Source organism: Cotesia glomerata, unplaced genomic scaffold (genome assembly GCF_020080835.1).
Source record: "Cotesia glomerata isolate CgM1 unplaced genomic scaffold, MPM_Cglom_v2.3 scaffold_37, whole genome shotgun sequence".
Classification (NCBI taxonomy): domain Eukaryota; kingdom Metazoa; phylum Arthropoda; class Insecta; order Hymenoptera; family Braconidae; genus Cotesia; species Cotesia glomerata.
In genome coordinates, this window is record NW_025403984.1 from 27118 (window position 1) to 42407 (window position 15290).

The 15290-nt window shown below is 29.5% G+C and overlaps 5 protein-coding genes across 7 annotated transcripts; 4 read left to right on the plus strand and 1 right to left on the minus strand.

Annotated features, from left to right (window-relative positions):
- Positions 1-30: 30 nt before the first annotated feature.
- LOC123274457 (ribonucleases P/MRP protein subunit POP1) lies at positions 31-3464 on the plus strand. Its single transcript, XM_044742068.1, has 4 exons — positions 31-95; positions 254-579; positions 869-2152; positions 2416-3464. Exons 2-4 carry the CDS (start codon positions 459-461, stop codon positions 3408-3410), a joined length of 2400 nt encoding a protein of 799 aa, XP_044598003.1. The 5' UTR covers positions 31-95; positions 254-458; the 3' UTR covers positions 3411-3464.
- Positions 3465-3701: 237 nt separating this feature from the next.
- On the plus strand, positions 3702-5981 carry LOC123274470 (acyl-protein thioesterase 2). Of its 2 annotated transcripts, none has more exons than XM_044742089.1 (7): positions 3702-3895; positions 4316-4347; positions 4687-4752; positions 4825-4872; positions 4985-5231; positions 5539-5703; positions 5777-5981. In XM_044742089.1, exons 1-7 carry the CDS (start codon positions 3848-3850, stop codon positions 5822-5824), a joined length of 654 nt encoding a protein of 217 aa, XP_044598024.1. In that variant the 5' UTR covers positions 3702-3847; the 3' UTR covers positions 5825-5981. The 2 variants fall into 2 exon arrangements, with proteins under 2 accessions (XP_044598024.1, XP_044598025.1); XM_044742090.1 differs by lacking the exon at positions 3702-3895 and adding an exon at positions 4095-4191.
- Positions 5982-6923: 942 nt separating this feature from the next.
- LOC123274463 (transcription elongation factor S-II) lies at positions 6924-8461 on the plus strand. Of its 2 annotated transcripts, none has more exons than XM_044742077.1 (4): positions 6924-7189; positions 7403-7580; positions 7665-8026; positions 8108-8461. In XM_044742077.1, the coding sequence occupies exons 1-4, from the start codon at positions 7121-7123 to the stop codon at positions 8441-8443; spliced, it is 945 nt and encodes a 314-aa protein (XP_044598012.1). In that variant the 5' UTR covers positions 6924-7120; the 3' UTR covers positions 8444-8461. The 2 variants fall into 2 exon arrangements, with proteins under 2 accessions (XP_044598012.1, XP_044598013.1); XM_044742078.1 differs by having other exon boundaries at positions 7111-7201.
- A 692-nt stretch (positions 8462-9153) lies between these two features.
- On the minus strand, positions 9154-10549 carry LOC123274469 (alpha-ketoglutarate-dependent dioxygenase alkB homolog 7, mitochondrial). Its single transcript, XM_044742088.1, has 6 exons — positions 10418-10549; positions 10259-10334; positions 9919-10168; positions 9686-9859; positions 9478-9605; positions 9154-9415 (listed from the first exon to the last, which is right to left on the minus strand). Exons 3-6 carry the CDS (start codon positions 10165-10167, stop codon positions 9280-9282), a joined length of 687 nt encoding a protein of 228 aa, XP_044598023.1. The 5' UTR covers position 10168; positions 10259-10334; positions 10418-10549; the 3' UTR covers positions 9154-9279.
- A 21-nt stretch (positions 10550-10570) lies between these two features.
- LOC123274459 (endonuclease/exonuclease/phosphatase family domain-containing protein 1-like) lies at positions 10571-15096 on the plus strand. Its single transcript, XM_044742070.1, has 7 exons — positions 10571-10766; positions 11067-11419; positions 11912-12235; positions 12716-12996; positions 13600-13836; positions 13929-14178; positions 14263-15096. Exons 2-7 carry the CDS (start codon positions 11273-11275, stop codon positions 14632-14634), a joined length of 1611 nt encoding a protein of 536 aa, XP_044598005.1. The 5' UTR covers positions 10571-10766; positions 11067-11272; the 3' UTR covers positions 14635-15096.
- Positions 15097-15290: the final 194 nt, after the last annotated feature.

The following is a 15290-nucleotide window of genomic DNA, read 5'->3' on the forward strand; positions in this document are numbered from 1 at the left end:
CTGCCTGCTTGCCTACCTCGAAAAATGGCGACGACACTGTGTGATCGACTTGACGAAAGTCGACCTTTTTTTTTGGGATAATTGATTTATTATTAGTGCGTACTTGCGTGTTTCGTCATAACCTCAGCTGTTCATTTTTAAAAATTAATAATTATAAACAAAAAATAAAACAAAATAATCATAATTATTACCGCGCTGGAATAATTAACTTAGAGTGGAATCAACTTATTAACTTATTTATAAGTATATTTAGATCAAGATGGCGATATATATATCATTTGAATATTCGCGGTTAAAGGTGACTTCCGGTTTCAATGTAATGTAGAGTACATTAATAAACTATAGTAAGTGGTTGTCATGGATACGAGGATAAGGATTGCGTATGGTGTAATTTGTGTGAATTATAAAAATCAATGAACACGTGTATGTTATAATAATAAAACAGTAATTAATTAATTATGGATAAACCACAATTTGATGAGCTTCTTGGTGGATCAGTATCTCTGCCACGAGATGTTGAAATAAATAAATTAGCAGCTGCTCGTGCGAATGAAATAGCTGCTATGACGTATGCTATAGGTATATAGGTTACATTTATTATTAAAGTTATATATATATATATATATAAATTTGTATCATAAATAATGAAAATTAATTTAGCATACATCAAATAATTTTAATAATTTTATAACAAATAAATTATGGCAAAAAAAATTAGAAAAAAAAATTTACATATAGAAATTTAAAAAAATAAAAAATGCAATTTTTTAAAAATAATTTTTTGGAGTTAATTTTTTTGGTTAAAAACTGTTAAGTGATTGCTAACTTTAATGTCGTTCATAAATAAGATATTTTTAAATTATTTTAGAAAATCCTCAGCAGACGAAGCTGATTTTTCAGCGATTGCCGATACATATGAGAAGACGGGTGATGTCTCACAATGCTAAGCGTATGCCTAGGAGACTCAGAGAAGCACATAAGACACAAATGGAGAAGTCTGGGAAACCTGGAGTGCCCAAAAGACCTTCTAGGAAGTACCGACGACGACCTCATAATTTGTTGTCCGAGTACAAGAGGAGACAGAGGAAGAATTTGTGGCTGGAGACGCATATTTGGCATGCCAAGAGGTTTCACATGACGGAAAAATGGGGGTTCAAAATAGCGCATTTTTCTAATGATAAAGCCAGTCGCTCGAGTTATCGTACGGTAAAAGGACACTGTACTATTCAAGATATTTCTTATTATAATTGTCTTGAGTTAAAAGGACCGGAGGATGTACTAGTGACGGCTTTGAAGGTTCATTGTAAATACGAAAAGTCTTTTGGAGCTAATGCTTATAAGAAAGGAGATAGAGAAGGGTCTCTGACTTTTTATAGGTCTAATGGATGTCCTGTAGGAGTAATTAATTTCATGTGGCGACCAGATTGTTTGAGTGATAAAACAATGTGGATGTGGGTTTACCCTTCTCTGATTAAAGATGTCCTAGATGAGCTGGTTTCAAGCTTTAATTTGACAGAAGTATCTCCTATAGCAGAATCAAGTTTATCGACTAAATCATTTGTAAATGCAACTGGTTGCAGTTTAGAATTTCTGACGCTTAATAGATTTCGATTAAGGGGACCAATGGCACCAACTGTGATAACTGATGCATTACGTTGTCCATTAAAATTAAATCAAGTACCGAGTAGCCCAGAAAATATGGAAGTAGATATTGTCCAGCCGTGGCACAAATTGTGGTATCAAGAATTGAGTCATCAAAAATCAATTGACAAGCAGAAAGATTGCTTTAATAAGTTAAAAAAATTAAATTCACCAAATCAATTTCCGCGACATGGTATTCTAGGGCTGACCGTGTTAGATCCAAGATTCTTTTTTCCTCCCAAACGAACAAAAGTAGAATTTAAATCATCCACTCAAAGTTATGAGGTTATTGATGTCGATCCTTCTTCAGCAGTCAGTCCATTGTGGGAGTCATCGGTCCGAGAGAATGTTAAAAATAACTTTAAATCGACTGAACAGATTAATAAGCTTAGAAGTGGTAATTTAGTTCCGGGAGTTGAAAATGATGAAGGATTTAATCAAGATATAATTACCAAAGTTCCTATTATTTTAGTACAACATCCTGGTACGGAAGCTGATAATAAAAGTATTGGTAAGTCTTGTTTGATTAATTTTTCTTTAAAAAATTTTTAACATTTTTAATATGCTTATCAAATAAAGACTGAGCCAAAGCATTCTACATATTTACCTATTACATTAAATACAAATTTATTATTATTATTATATCAAATATATTGCATGTTATTTTTTATTTTTATAATAGAACCCGCTTAATGGCATTGCTGTAGATTTCAGTGTATTGTTTAAAATAAATAAATACTGTTTAATAAATATTAATATTAAAAATTTTTTCAGGATTTCATTCAGGTATTGATATCATTCTACCTGCTGGATGGGCGCTTCCATTTTGGCTGAGCTTTATTTACAGATGTGCTCGACCTATTGGCCTCCGTGAACACCAATCAGCTATTTTCGAAAGCATGATGCTTAATCAACCCGATATAAATCATCCTGATACTCCTGAATATAATCGAGAAGCTGAAGAAACGCGGATAAAATTGAAAAAAAAATATTTCCGCTATCCACCGAACAGGAGAGTTAATTTTACAAAGCTTTCAATATCAAGTCCATTTAATTGCGAATGGAGAATGCTGATAAAAGAGTGGACTGATACAGACAATGTCCAAGTATTACGTGATCCTAAAATAATAGATGCATTATCTCAGGCATTTAACAGTTTCACCAGAAAAAAACATAAACGTTTTCTATCTTTATCTTTAAATCTTCATGATTCTACTGTTCTTGATAAATCATACCTAGTAACTGTAAAAGTAACTGTTGAAACCAAGGGAAAGCCTAATAATTTTGCCATCATTTGTCTGCCTACCGAAGGAGATTTAAAAAAATTTAATGAGGATAGAAAATGGGGTGGGCCTATTGAGACAAAAAGAATTGATAAGCTTGAGGCGAAAAGAAAAGCATTGAGGATAAAACATAAACTGTTATTGAAAAGTGAAAGAAGAAAACGAATTCTAGCCAGAAAAACAGGACAGCCTCCTGTTCTGAAGGCCTTTTTAGAAGCAAAAAAAATAGAGCAGAGAAAATTCATGGATGAACTTTATTTACAGCAGTGTACTACTGTTAGGAAATCATGTGATAGAGAAGTAATCGGTTACGTAGCTCAAGGAGGATTTTCCTTTTCTGAATGTAGCTGCTTTGGGTGGGGATATGTTGTAGCTCTGCCTTTATTAGAATTATTGAAAATGAAAAATAATATGGTTCTTGTTAGAAATATACAAACAAGACAATATCGATGTGCTAGATTAGATATTGTTAATTTGTATTCGTAAATAGATATATCCATGTTTTTAATTTTTTAATAAAGTTTAATATTTTATATATTATCCACTACTGGTGTTTTATGATATCACTCTTATACATAGATAGGAAATTAAAAAATCATTACTTGATAGATTAGTAGTAGATAACAATCATAACGTAAAAGTACATTTTATAAAACTTTATTGGACCCGCGGAACAATTGAATAGCCAATCATATATAAAATCACAATCACGTGATTTAGTAATATTCTACAACTACCAACTACAGCTAGAAGAAATTGAATTAGTTACTAGTTGAATAAATTTGTGGTAGTGTGTCCGTCGTTCCCCCACCGTAAAACCTCATATTTACGAATTTGACTTATCACAGTGCTCTTCCACGCTTTTTCCATTTTTTTGGAGCTAAAAGTCCAGTTTGCAACTAACCAAAAAATAATTAACTAAAATGACAACTCCAGTAGTAATAGCAGCCACTACTAGACACACAGCAACGGTAATATTTATTTCATCTTTATATTTTATTATTATTCACATCGCTCTACATTTCATAACCAATTAAATTAAAAACTCTATCTGCATTAACATCACACGTAACCTTTTTTTTTTTTTTTTTTTTTTTTTTTCTAAAATGCAATTTATCTTATATAATTTGTATCAAATGTCATTCATCATTTGCTTTCACTTTATTAATTACTCACTTTCAGATCAAATTCATTCTAAATATTTATTTATTTCGATGTTAATATATGTACAGATAAAATGATTGATCTTGCGACTAATCTGTCAGTGGTACATAGTAGATCTATTTTAAGCTTATAATAATGAACGCACAATGGCCTTTTTTTATACATATATATAAGATTGTATACATAGTCACTAAAAAAAATTAATTTACATTTCTTTTTTATTTTAGCTAATATTTTTCCATGGCCTTGGCGATACAGGGTAAGTCCATCTCCATTACCCATAAACAATAATATTTATTATTAAAATTTTTTATTTATTTATAAAAATTCTGTAAACTAATAATTAATATCAATTTATTAAGTGATACTGAAATCGGCAAAAATCTGACAATTTTTTTAACTTTTGTAACAAATTAATTGATAATAAAAAAAAAATTATCTTTAAGAATTTACACTTATAATTTTTTTTTTATTTTCTGCATGTAGAATTTTTTTGCTGAACTTTTTTACATAGTTATATAATTGTTGCAAAAGCAAAAAAAAATTATCATTTGTTTGTTAATTTCAGTATCATTAAATGAACTATATTAAATTTCAGACATGGATGGGCTACTTCAATGGGCGCTATCAAAGCACCCCACATGAAAGTTATATGTCCTACTGCGTAAGTTTAACATAAATACCTAAAAAAAAAAAATTTTATTATCAAATATGTAATGAAAGTATGTCTCCACAGTCCTACAATGCCAGTTACACTCAACGCAGGCTTTAAAATGCCTTCTTGGTAAGTCATTAAATATTCATTTGTCACCTACGTCAATGAATTGATTGACACAACTTCAATAGACACTAGATACTATATTATTCATTTTTACTGACGCGAAAAATGTTTTCAGGTTTGATTTACGATCTTTAGATGCGACTGGTCCAGAAGATGAAGAAGGAATTCGCAAAGCTGCAGAAATGGTCCACGGTATGATTGCTGAAGAAGTAGCTGCTGGTATTCCATCAAAGCGGATTGTTCTTGGTGGATTTAGTCAAGGAGGAGCTTTAGCGCTTTACAGTGCTCTAACTTTTCCTGAACCTCTAGCTGGTGTTATTGCACTGTCTGCTTGGCTTCCTCTACATCAAAAATTTCCTGCAGTAAGTTATTTTAACTGATTAATTTATTGTTTATTTAATGATAATTAATTTAGTAGATATTTGATTTTAAGAATTTTTTTAATAAATAAATTAGATATAACAAAAAAAATGGGGAAAAAAATTGACATGTAGAAATTTAAAAAAAAATTAAAAATGCAATTTTTTAAAAATAATTTTTTGGAATAAATTTGTTTGTGATACAAAATTAAAAAATTGTCAAGTGACTGCTAACTTTAATGTTATGTTTATTTATTATCGATGATCAAAATTGCTTAAATAAATTTAAATTAATTTTTTATTTTTCTAGAATGCTGTAGGAAATAAAAATATACCAGTATTACAATGTCATGGTGATTGTGATCCTATTGTTCCTTACAAATGGGGACAGATGACAGCGTCGCTTCTTAAACAATTTATGTCAAAAGTAGAGTTTAAAACATATAGTGGAATGATGCATTCATCCTGTGATCAGGTATATTAAATTAATTATTAATCAAAGACAAAAATTTGTTTGAATTTATGACTATTATTTTATTTGTTTTCAGGAAATGCAAGACATGAAATCTTTTATTGAAAAACTCGTAAAACCGTAATAAACATTGATTTCAGCAGTCTTTAAATTGATATTACAATAATTCATAAGTCAAGATTATTATTATTATTATTATTACTTCTCTCTAATAACTATTTGAATAGCGTCAAAAATCGGCAATAGCGAGTAAAACACTCGAAATATCATCTGAAATAAATTTAAAAAAATATAAACAGAAAACATTCCTTTAGGCCAGTGTACAATCGATTCCACAAAATACTAAAAATTTATCTATTTTTTCCTTGTGTGCAAAAGAGGCTTATTTAAATAATTAAATTATGTATGATCAAGTTGATTATTAAAAATATTGAGATTAATTCTTAATCGTAGTAATTATGCATAGACTTGGACGCATTTGTTATTACTGTGATTACGATAACTTAACGCTTTGATAATCAATAATTTATTAGTAATTGCTCCAATAATTGATCCTTGTAATCAATTTATTTATTATCTTCCAAAAATTGTAATATAAAAATTGAACTGATGAATATTTTTTGCTTTTTTTTCGACTAATTTACTGAAGCTTAATTTAATTTTAAACTTCCTAATTTTTAAGTCTTTATTTTAATTATCAAAGCTACCTTTATTATACGCTTTTAAAAATTGAATATAAAATAGATTATTCTACTATGTTAGTTTCAGTAATTATGATATATTTTCAGTGTAATTATTAATATTTATATTTTATTCTTCAGCTAGATTGTATTTATAGATATGTAAGCAGTGTTTCCCTTATTAAAATAGAAAATGTGTACAATAATGATAATAATAAAAAACAGTCAACTAATTTGATTAAATTTTTAGAGAGTCTCTAAAAAATTGTTTAAAGAAATTTTGACTAAAATTATTTACTCCATCATGGCTATTATGATTACTGCCGCCTTATCAGTGTAAAATATTACTGCAGTAAAAAATATTGCTAAGAAATTCCATAAGATGTCTCTTCATCAAATAAAAAAATTTAAATGATTATTTATTACAGAATAATGAATTACAAATGATTTAATTGAGTAAATATTTAGTATTTATAATTCTGTGAATTAGAAATTTGATACATTTAAGTTAATTTTTTTACCGAGTGAGTTTTTATGGTTGATAATGTTGGTATACATGATGGATGCGATAGAGTCGCTTGGAGTGGAGCACCCATCTTTTTTTGTACATAGCTTACATACCAGTTAGCTGATTGCCAGCCATCGTTGCACTTGGGTTTATTCATAAAAAAAATAATACCGCTTACACGGTGTGTTTGTTTATCGTGTCAGTTATTTATTAAAAAATAAATAAATACAAAATGAATGCCGAGGAAGAGATAATAAGAATTCAAAAAAAGCTTGTTAAAATGGCAAATGGTGACGGGACGGTGAGTGAGTGAGTAAATTAAGAAGTTAGGCTGAATAAGTATAATCTGAACGTATCCGACACGTTGTTATATTTTTTACTCTATATACAGCGATTGTTTGTTACGATTATACATAAATTTAACTTAGCAAATTTTTTTTTCATGTTTTTGTATTTTTTTTTTTCACTCATAAAATTGTTCCATTTTATATTTATTTGTTATTTATTATTACAGGGCCAAGAACAAGCGTTAGAGTTGCTAAAAATTCTCCAAAAACTTCCTGTTGACTTGGAGCTTCTTACCAAAACCAGAATTGGAATGAGTGTTAATTCATTACGAAAATCCAGCCAAGATGATGAAGTAATATCATTGTCAAAAACACTTATTAAAAACTGGAAGAAATTTTTATCTGGTAAATTTTTTATTTAATCATTTTCAATAATTTATAATTAATTAATTGTTTGTATTAACTCATCGTAATATTTACTATTAAAAGGTCCTAATAAAGATGGTAAAGACTCGGGTTCCTCGAGTAACTCGAAGAAAAAAGAAGACCGTTCAGACAAAAACAGAGATGACAATGATTCGAAAAAAGACAAAGACAATACAGACGGCAATGATATAAAAAGCAAAGACGATAGATCATCCAGCAAGGATTCTCATAAAAAACAATCATCATTTCCTTCGACCACTACGACAGACGCTGTGCGGCTTAAATGTCGTGAGCTTCTGGCTTCAGCTCTTCATGTTGATAATCTGTCTATAGAAGCTTGTGGATCTCCTCAGGAACTCGCCGAAGAATTGGAAGAAGCTATTTTTCTTGAATTCAAAAACACCGACAACAGATACAAAAATAGAGTAAGTATTTGATAAATCATTAAAGAATGATTTTAAAGTTAAATAAAAATTTCATAATTATTTATAATTTATCTATTTTAGGTACGTAGTCGTGTTGCAAATTTACGCGATGTAAAAAATCCAACACTAAAAACTAATTTCCTTGTTGGTGTAATTACACCAGCGCGTCTTGCCAGTATGACTGCCGAAGAAATGGCAAGTGACGAAATAAAAAAATTAAGAGATAAATTCACAAAGGAATCAATTAATGATTCCCAACTTGCAACAGTACAAGGTACTCAAACAGATCTACTCAAATGTGGTAAATGTAAACAGCGTAATTGTACTTACAACCAAATTCAAACTCGATCTGCTGATGAGCCTATGACCACATTTGTTATGTGTAATAATTGTGGTAATCGATGGAAATTCTGTTAAAAAAAAATCTTTAAAATTTGTAATTATTTATCTATTATTATTTGTGCTGATTTCCTTTTTTCAATTATCATTACTAAATTACACATGAAAATGAATCAGAGAAACTGATTACTTATCAATAATTAGTGTGTACAGTTTTTTTTAATATTCATCGCAAATAATTTAGAGGATTCATTATTCATTTTGAAATTGATATTCATAAAAATAAAAACTGTGATAATCCATCAAGCAAGTTAAATAATTAATGACAATCCACAGGAGTAAAATTATCTTTAAACCGTATACTGTAGAGAAATGAATCGATTTCTCTGATTCTGATATTATCATTATGAGTTTAATTAAAGAAAATTGTCTTCGATAAAATACACAAGATAAGCAGTTAAATAGTAGTTGAAAAAAAAATTTTCTCAGGCTATTTTTGAATTACATTTTTGTTTATAATTAAAAAAGCATTTATTTTTTTGAATGACAATCTTTTTATTTGACTAAAATGAAAAAAAAAAAATTTATTAAGGAAATCAAAAATATATTGATTTTCATCGAATTATTTTATATGTAATTATAAGTAGCTTCTCTAAAATAGTTGTTTAAATTCACATCAAGTACAATACGTTCAATTGAGTAAACTTATTCAACTGTATATTTTTTTTTGTTTTCCATTCATTTTCATGAATAAATTGGTGTGTAAAATATAAAAAATTTTATGTAAATTTACAATCCTCACTATTGTATTTTTAATTTAATATATATTTACAAACTTATCTATTTACCTGATTTGAGAGACAGCAATTATTCGTAATAAATAAAAACAAAAAATTGTGATAATAATTAAAAATTTAATCATTTTTTTGTGGATTTGGAGCACTGCGACATATAATCGATATTCTTCTAGTTTTGTTAATTTTCTTATCATTAAAAATTGAATCTTCTGGTCCTAATACTTCATGGTTGTATTTATGTCTGGCTACACCACTGTAAAAAATCATCAACATTAAATTAACTAAATAACATCAATTAAACATTCATAAAATTACCTCATTATATAAAGTGATCTTCGAGGTAGCAAAAAATCGTGGCGAAATTCTTTTTCATTACCAACTTGAGTCAATCTCATTACGCAGTCACTCAACAAACTGATGCCAGCAATAATATCTCCACAGAACTAAAAAAAAACACATTAATTGTAAGTAATTAATTACAAAATTAGTTATAAAAAAAAATTAAAGTCAATAGTGTTTGTACCCGAACACTGTCAACATGAGGTTTTATTTTTCCCTCAGCTGCGAGGTCCAAAACATGAACCAGACCCAGCTCAGGCATACCCGGTGGAAAAGCCATTGCTTTGACACGTTCAATTATTTTAGAATTATCTTCATTCCATTTGGCCCTTTCAGTCTCACGGTAACCATGGATCGCCTGTAATTAAATCATAAAGCAACCATTCAGCCGAAATTACCACCAACAATTATACTAACATCATCCCAGTGGGAAAATTCATATCGCAGACGTTTCATGTATGGTTCTACTTCCCGAAACAACGAATCCTCCTCTTCAGGACTAATAAAATTTTGAAATATTCTCATAGTAGCCAGAAGTTCTGTTCTCCAATTGTCATCATCTTTAATATTATTTAAATTACCTATTGTTGAAGTTGTCCTCGCCGATCTCGAGGCATTCATCATTCTACTTATTGATTGTCTTCTCAAAAGAATCCTGGCTGCCATGCTGTCATTAAAAAATAAAAATAAAATTATTATTATAGTTAATAAATAATTAAAGATAAAAAATATAAATTTTTAATAAAAGAGTAAATACGTTTTAATTGTTTGAGGTTGAGGACACGAATCATGCAACAGCACGGTCTGCAAGCGTGTTAGTTGTTAGTTGTTGTCTATAACGTATGAAAACAATATATATAAATTTTCTCTGGGGATATTTAATAAAGTACTATTGGCAAATGATTTGATGACTAACTAGCTCCCTGGCAAAAATTATTTTTATCTCGCGAGTACGCTATTGCTCGTATCACGCCACTTCTGACGGCGATTTTCACGTTCACTTACACTTTATTATACCTATACTGTATCATATAAATTTCATTTCCCCTCGTTCCTCGTTACCTCTTTGTCGAGTGGCACGGCCACTGCTACTGCCTCCTTTTTTTCTTCGTCATTTAGTGGGGTTATGTCGCTCCAAAACAAGCTCGTGAGTTTTAACGTCAACTCCATATACGATAAAACCAAGTCTTGATAAAATTGGCCACGAAGGCAGATTTTTCTACAAAAGTAATCTATGATTTAGTAACAGAGACTACAAGTACCATGTAAGTGACAAAATATATTTTATCACATCTTGAATCTACAGATTCAAGATTTATATATCAATTAATCTAATCATAACGGAGATTCATAAAAAATAAAAATAAGTACCTACTTAATATTCATTAATATTTTATAAGTGCTCTACACCTCAGCCAATAAATCATAATCATGACCTTGCACTTTGCTCCCAGATTATTATATACCATACTCGGATTTTGATGTATCATCAATTGTCTCTATTTAAGTACTGATTAAAGGTATACATTATTTATAATATTTAATTTTTACTTCTGTAATTGTAGGTTGAGACGAGTGTTTTTTATCTCCCACTGGATGAAACGGTAAAAACGTCGGACACCAGAAAAAAAAAATTACCCAACAATGTGGATATTAACTAGTCACCAGTTGTATTTAATGGTTCACTTGACGCAAGAATCCAATGATTGTAGGGTTGACAGATGACTTTACTTAATGTTCCTGGCTTGGAGTTATATTTATTAATTTAAAAATGGGCCAGTCCAGTAGCTTACATTCTGGACCAAAATCAAGGCGGTCAAGTTTGAAGCAAATTACTTTGACTGGATTTGGACGACGGAGATTTCAGAATTCCAAAAATTTGTCCCATACATTTTCCGTACTTGATGATACACTTAAGGTATTTTTAATTATATATTAATTTTACAAAAGATTAATTTAGAGTCACTTTTGAGTAATATATTTTTTTTTAAAAAGTGATTTGCAGAAAAATGAAAAAAAAGTTTTAATAACTTCCTTGAAAAAAATAAAAAATTAGTTCTAACAATTGCGTATAATTTATTATATTAAGAATATTTAAAAAAATTTTTAAATATGATCATTAAATTTTATTGCGGTGAAAGTTGCAGACATCAATTTTTTTTTAAAATAAATATTAATAAAATAATATTTAAAAGTTGCGCTTACTCAGAAATTCATCAATGTTTATGTATCTTTTTCTAATAATTTGTAGAGATAAAAAAAAATAAGCAATTGTTGGGCATCTATTATGTTAGTATAAAATTTTTATTGTGACTTGGAATGCAGTAAAAAATTTATTTACAATTATTCAATGTTTTTCTTTAGAATGATAACAATCAGCGTTTTTCATGATTGTCTTGTTTATTTTTAGCCACAATTATTAAATTTAAATACCGCAACTGAAGAAGAATTGATGACATTACCTGGTATTAATCGTCACTTAGCAGCTAATATTGTCAATTACCGACGAGTAATTGGGAGATTCAATAGAGTAGAAGACCTTGCCTTAGTTTCGGAGATTGGTGCTGATAAATTAGAAAGTATTAAAATGGAAGTATACGTACTAACTGGCAATGACAGTGGTACCTCATCGCGAGCATCGACAAGTTTAAATTCTGTCGGAAATAATACTAATCAAGTAGATGTTAATTTAGCTAGTGTGTTTGACCTTCAAGTTGTACCTGGAGTTGATCAGGTAAGATCTATTAATTTTAAAATAAAATCCATCAAAATTGTAAATAAATAATCATTTTTTTGATTGATGAATTATATTTAAAAATAGACGTGAATTAATCATCTGTAAATTTAGTCATCATTCAATGATTCGCTTTTTATTTCTTTCAATATCAGACCCTGTCCCTTGAATCAGCGGCGTACTGTATATCTTCCCAATGATGCTGTCAATCTTCCAATATCGCCTATAAATGATTTTATTTGCGACAGTTTGACTTATAAGTGTGTGGTAAATAGTTTCTGCTAAATTACCCGCTTTTTATACACTACTGAGTACACTAAAAAATAACCAAATAAGAGCTATCACAAAAAAAAAATCGTTACGCTTTCTTCACTATCCTGCATTCACAATTTTATTTTAAATTTCATTGAAAATTAAACAATAACTGAAACAACTAATCATTGTAATATTTTTAATTAATAATTTATTTATTATTCTCAGGAATTAGCATCGAGGATTGTGGAGAAAAGATTAAAATATGGGTGCTTTAATTCTCTGGACGAGCTCGCGAAGATGCGAGGAATGGGAAAACAGAAGTTAGCGATGTTACGACCGTACCTTAAATTAAGCAGTATTTCAAATGGATCAGCTGTCCATACCTGTAGTAATGGAAGTTCTTCGTCTTCCTGGAACATTCCTCAAGCTTCCAGTACACCTCGAGTTAATCATGCGGGCCGCAAAGTAGCTCGTGCTAATCGTGAGCGCGTTACGCCCTTAAGAATGTAATTAATTTTTTTATTAGAATAATCACTATTATTAAGAGAATAAGCAAAATTTTGTGGCCAGAGTATTTATATGATAAAATGGGTTTTTATGGTTAAATTTGGTATCGTTGGAAAAGTCTTGATATGAATTTATGCCTTTTCAAGGTTTCATGTCATTCTCACCATTAGTCAATTTATTCGAAAATGCTCTATCACAAGATACATAATTAAGAAATGACCCTGTATCTCGTGAACTATTAACATTTTTAAAGATATAAGCTCACCCCAACATTCCACTCATTGAGACCTTTCATTTGAGTACCCACATCAATTTTTCATATATTTTATATATTTATATATGTATATATGAAAAATATATCAAAATGCATGTGGGTACTCAAATGAAAGCTTTTAATGAGTGTAACATCGGGATGAGCTTATATCTTTAAAAATGTCAATAGTTTAGAAATTACAGTACAATTTAACAAAATTCATTATTTAATAAAGAAAATTTTTATTTATTTATAGTTCACAAGTCATGGCAGTCATATAGTGACTGGATGGTTGCTAGTTTATAATTAAATTAATTTTATTTTAATTAATAAAAAATTTTTCCAACAGGCCTCGAATAGATGATAGTGAAAAAAATGTAGATTTAAGTCCTGGGATTACAGAGGAAGAAATTTGGGAATTATTAAGTATCGCTAGTCCAAGACCTTGCATCGAGTACAATTTCAATGAGTCTTTGGATCGGACGTCGATTAGAGTGGCCTCTTGGAATTTGAATGGTTTCAACAGTGACAAAGCTAGCAATCCAGGAGTAATGGAAGTTATTTGTAGAACCATCTTAGAAAATCGGTTAGTCTATAAATAGATTTACTTTTTATTACCCTCGATTAAACGTAATCATAAGAGGGTAATCACTGATGTGTTTATTGAACTGTTAACAGGCTTTCGTTGTTGGCACTTCAAGAGGTCAAGAGTTTAGAAGCCCTAGATAAATTAACGCGAGAATTAAATACTCCCGTACTAAAACGTGTTAAGGACTGGCGTAGTAATCATCGGCAATGGCGTTCCGTACATCTTGGCGCTGGTCTTGCTGTTTTATGGGACGCTTGTCCAGATATGTGTATCAGTCTTCGTGAACAACCTCCAGCAACTACTGTTTTTCTTCCAGTACTTGCTTCAATTATATTTCACGTAAATATAAAATGGATTTTTTAATAAAATTAATTTAGTCATCATGTTAAAGTAATTGATGAAATTTATTTTTTTTTTTTTCAGGTAAATAAATTCGATATTACTTTAATAAATGTCCAGATGCACGATCCAGAAGACAATAATATTATCGAACGATTTGTAGATGCCAAAAACTCGATATTTCTCGGTGATTTTTCACTTTCTGGTGACACATCGAATATTTACAACGACGTACTCTCTGAAACTAATACGGCTTTCGATACTGAAAAATATATTTTCAAAGATAAAATTGTTTGGGGTCGAGGATCTAAAAAATTATTTAATACTGGGTTGTATCGAGTTGTAAGACAGGGGCTTACACATTTGGGTATACCACAGTGCTGGCGTTGGGGTGGTCCCGCTTCAACTCACTGTCCAATTTGGTGTGAAATTTACACAGAACCTGGTGATCCTTGATATTGTAAATATTTAAATTATCATGATGATATGTTTTTACAGTTTTTTGAAGTTAAAGTGTGACGTTTTATGTTAAAATCATCCAATTTAATTGGACTATTTCAATTTTTTTTTTTTTTAATTCTATTAGATATGACGAGTTAATTATGACTTATAAAGTTAATTAATATATTATACACAATCAATTTAATAAGTCTACTTAAATATTTTGCTGGCGAGATTTCACAATTCCAAAGGCCTCTGCGTGATATTATTAGGTGTGACATTACAATTATTATTATTCAATATTTAACAAAAAAAAAGATTTCAAATCAGTTCGTATCAGTGTCCTTTTTTAAAAAGGATACAGACTGAATATTAAATTCGATTAAATGTTATTATTATCGTGACAATGCGATGCTGGTATATCGCACACTAAAATGTACTATATACTGTAAAATATACAAGAGAGTTATTTTCTTACTGTGCTTTTTGTCGAGCCAATTTCCCAAAACAAAATATCCAAACTTTAATTGATCAATCCACTATCCTTAAAAATAATTAAATAAATAAGTTGACACGTATTTATATATTTTTAAATTTTGGGTGTATAATTTTTTGTGTAAATTTTTTTACAGTCATATACATTATTTACATTTATTCTATACATTTTTTTA

Bases quoted from the DNA above. Each gene is read 5' to 3' on its own strand.
- LOC123274463 (XM_044742077.1), top strand. From the start codon at position 7,121: ATGAATGCCGAGGAAGAGATAATAAGAATTCAAAAAAAGCTTGTTAAA. The intron at 7,190-7,402 runs GTGAGTGAGTGA...TTATTATTACAG, and splicing joins TGGCAAATGGTGACGGGACG to GGCCAAGAACAAGCGTTAGA. The intron at 8,027-8,107 runs GTAAGTATTTGA...TATCTATTTTAG, and splicing joins ACAACAGATACAAAAATAGA to GTACGTAGTCGTGTTGCAAA.
- LOC123274459 (XM_044742070.1), top strand. From the start codon at position 11,273: ATGGGCCAGTCCAGTAGCTTACATTCTGGACCAAAATCAAGGCGGTCA. The intron at 13,837-13,928 runs GTTAGTCTATAA...AACTGTTAACAG, and splicing joins AGAACCATCTTAGAAAATCG to GCTTTCGTTGTTGGCACTTC. The intron at 14,179-14,262 runs GTAAATATAAAA...TTTTTTTTTCAG, and splicing joins TTGCTTCAATTATATTTCAC to GTAAATAAATTCGATATTAC.
- LOC123274469 (XM_044742088.1), bottom strand. From the start codon at position 10,167: ATGGCAGCCAGGATTCTTTTGAGAAGACAATCAATAAGTAGAATGATG. The intron at 9,606-9,685 runs GTACAAACACTA...GTTTTTTTTTAG, and splicing joins CTCATGTTGACAGTGTTCGG to TTCTGTGGAGATATTATTGC. The intron at 9,416-9,477 runs GTAATTTTATGA...GATTTTTTACAG, and splicing joins AGATCACTTTATATAATGAG to TGGTGTAGCCAGACATAAAT.
- LOC123274457 (XM_044742068.1), top strand. From the start codon at position 459: ATGGATAAACCACAATTTGATGAGCTTCTTGGTGGATCAGTATCTCTG. The intron at 580-868 runs GTATATAGGTTA...AAATTATTTTAG, and splicing joins TGCTATGACGTATGCTATAG to AAAATCCTCAGCAGACGAAG. The intron at 2,153-2,415 runs GTAAGTCTTGTT...AAATTTTTTCAG, and splicing joins AGCTGATAATAAAAGTATTG to GATTTCATTCAGGTATTGAT.
- LOC123274470 (XM_044742089.1), top strand. From the start codon at position 3,848: ATGACAACTCCAGTAGTAATAGCAGCCACTACTAGACACACAGCAACG. The intron at 3,896-4,315 runs GTAATATTTATT...TTTTTATTTTAG, and splicing joins CTACTAGACACACAGCAACG to CTAATATTTTTCCATGGCCT. The intron at 4,873-4,984 runs GTAAGTCATTAA...AAATGTTTTCAG, and splicing joins GGCTTTAAAATGCCTTCTTG to GTTTGATTTACGATCTTTAG.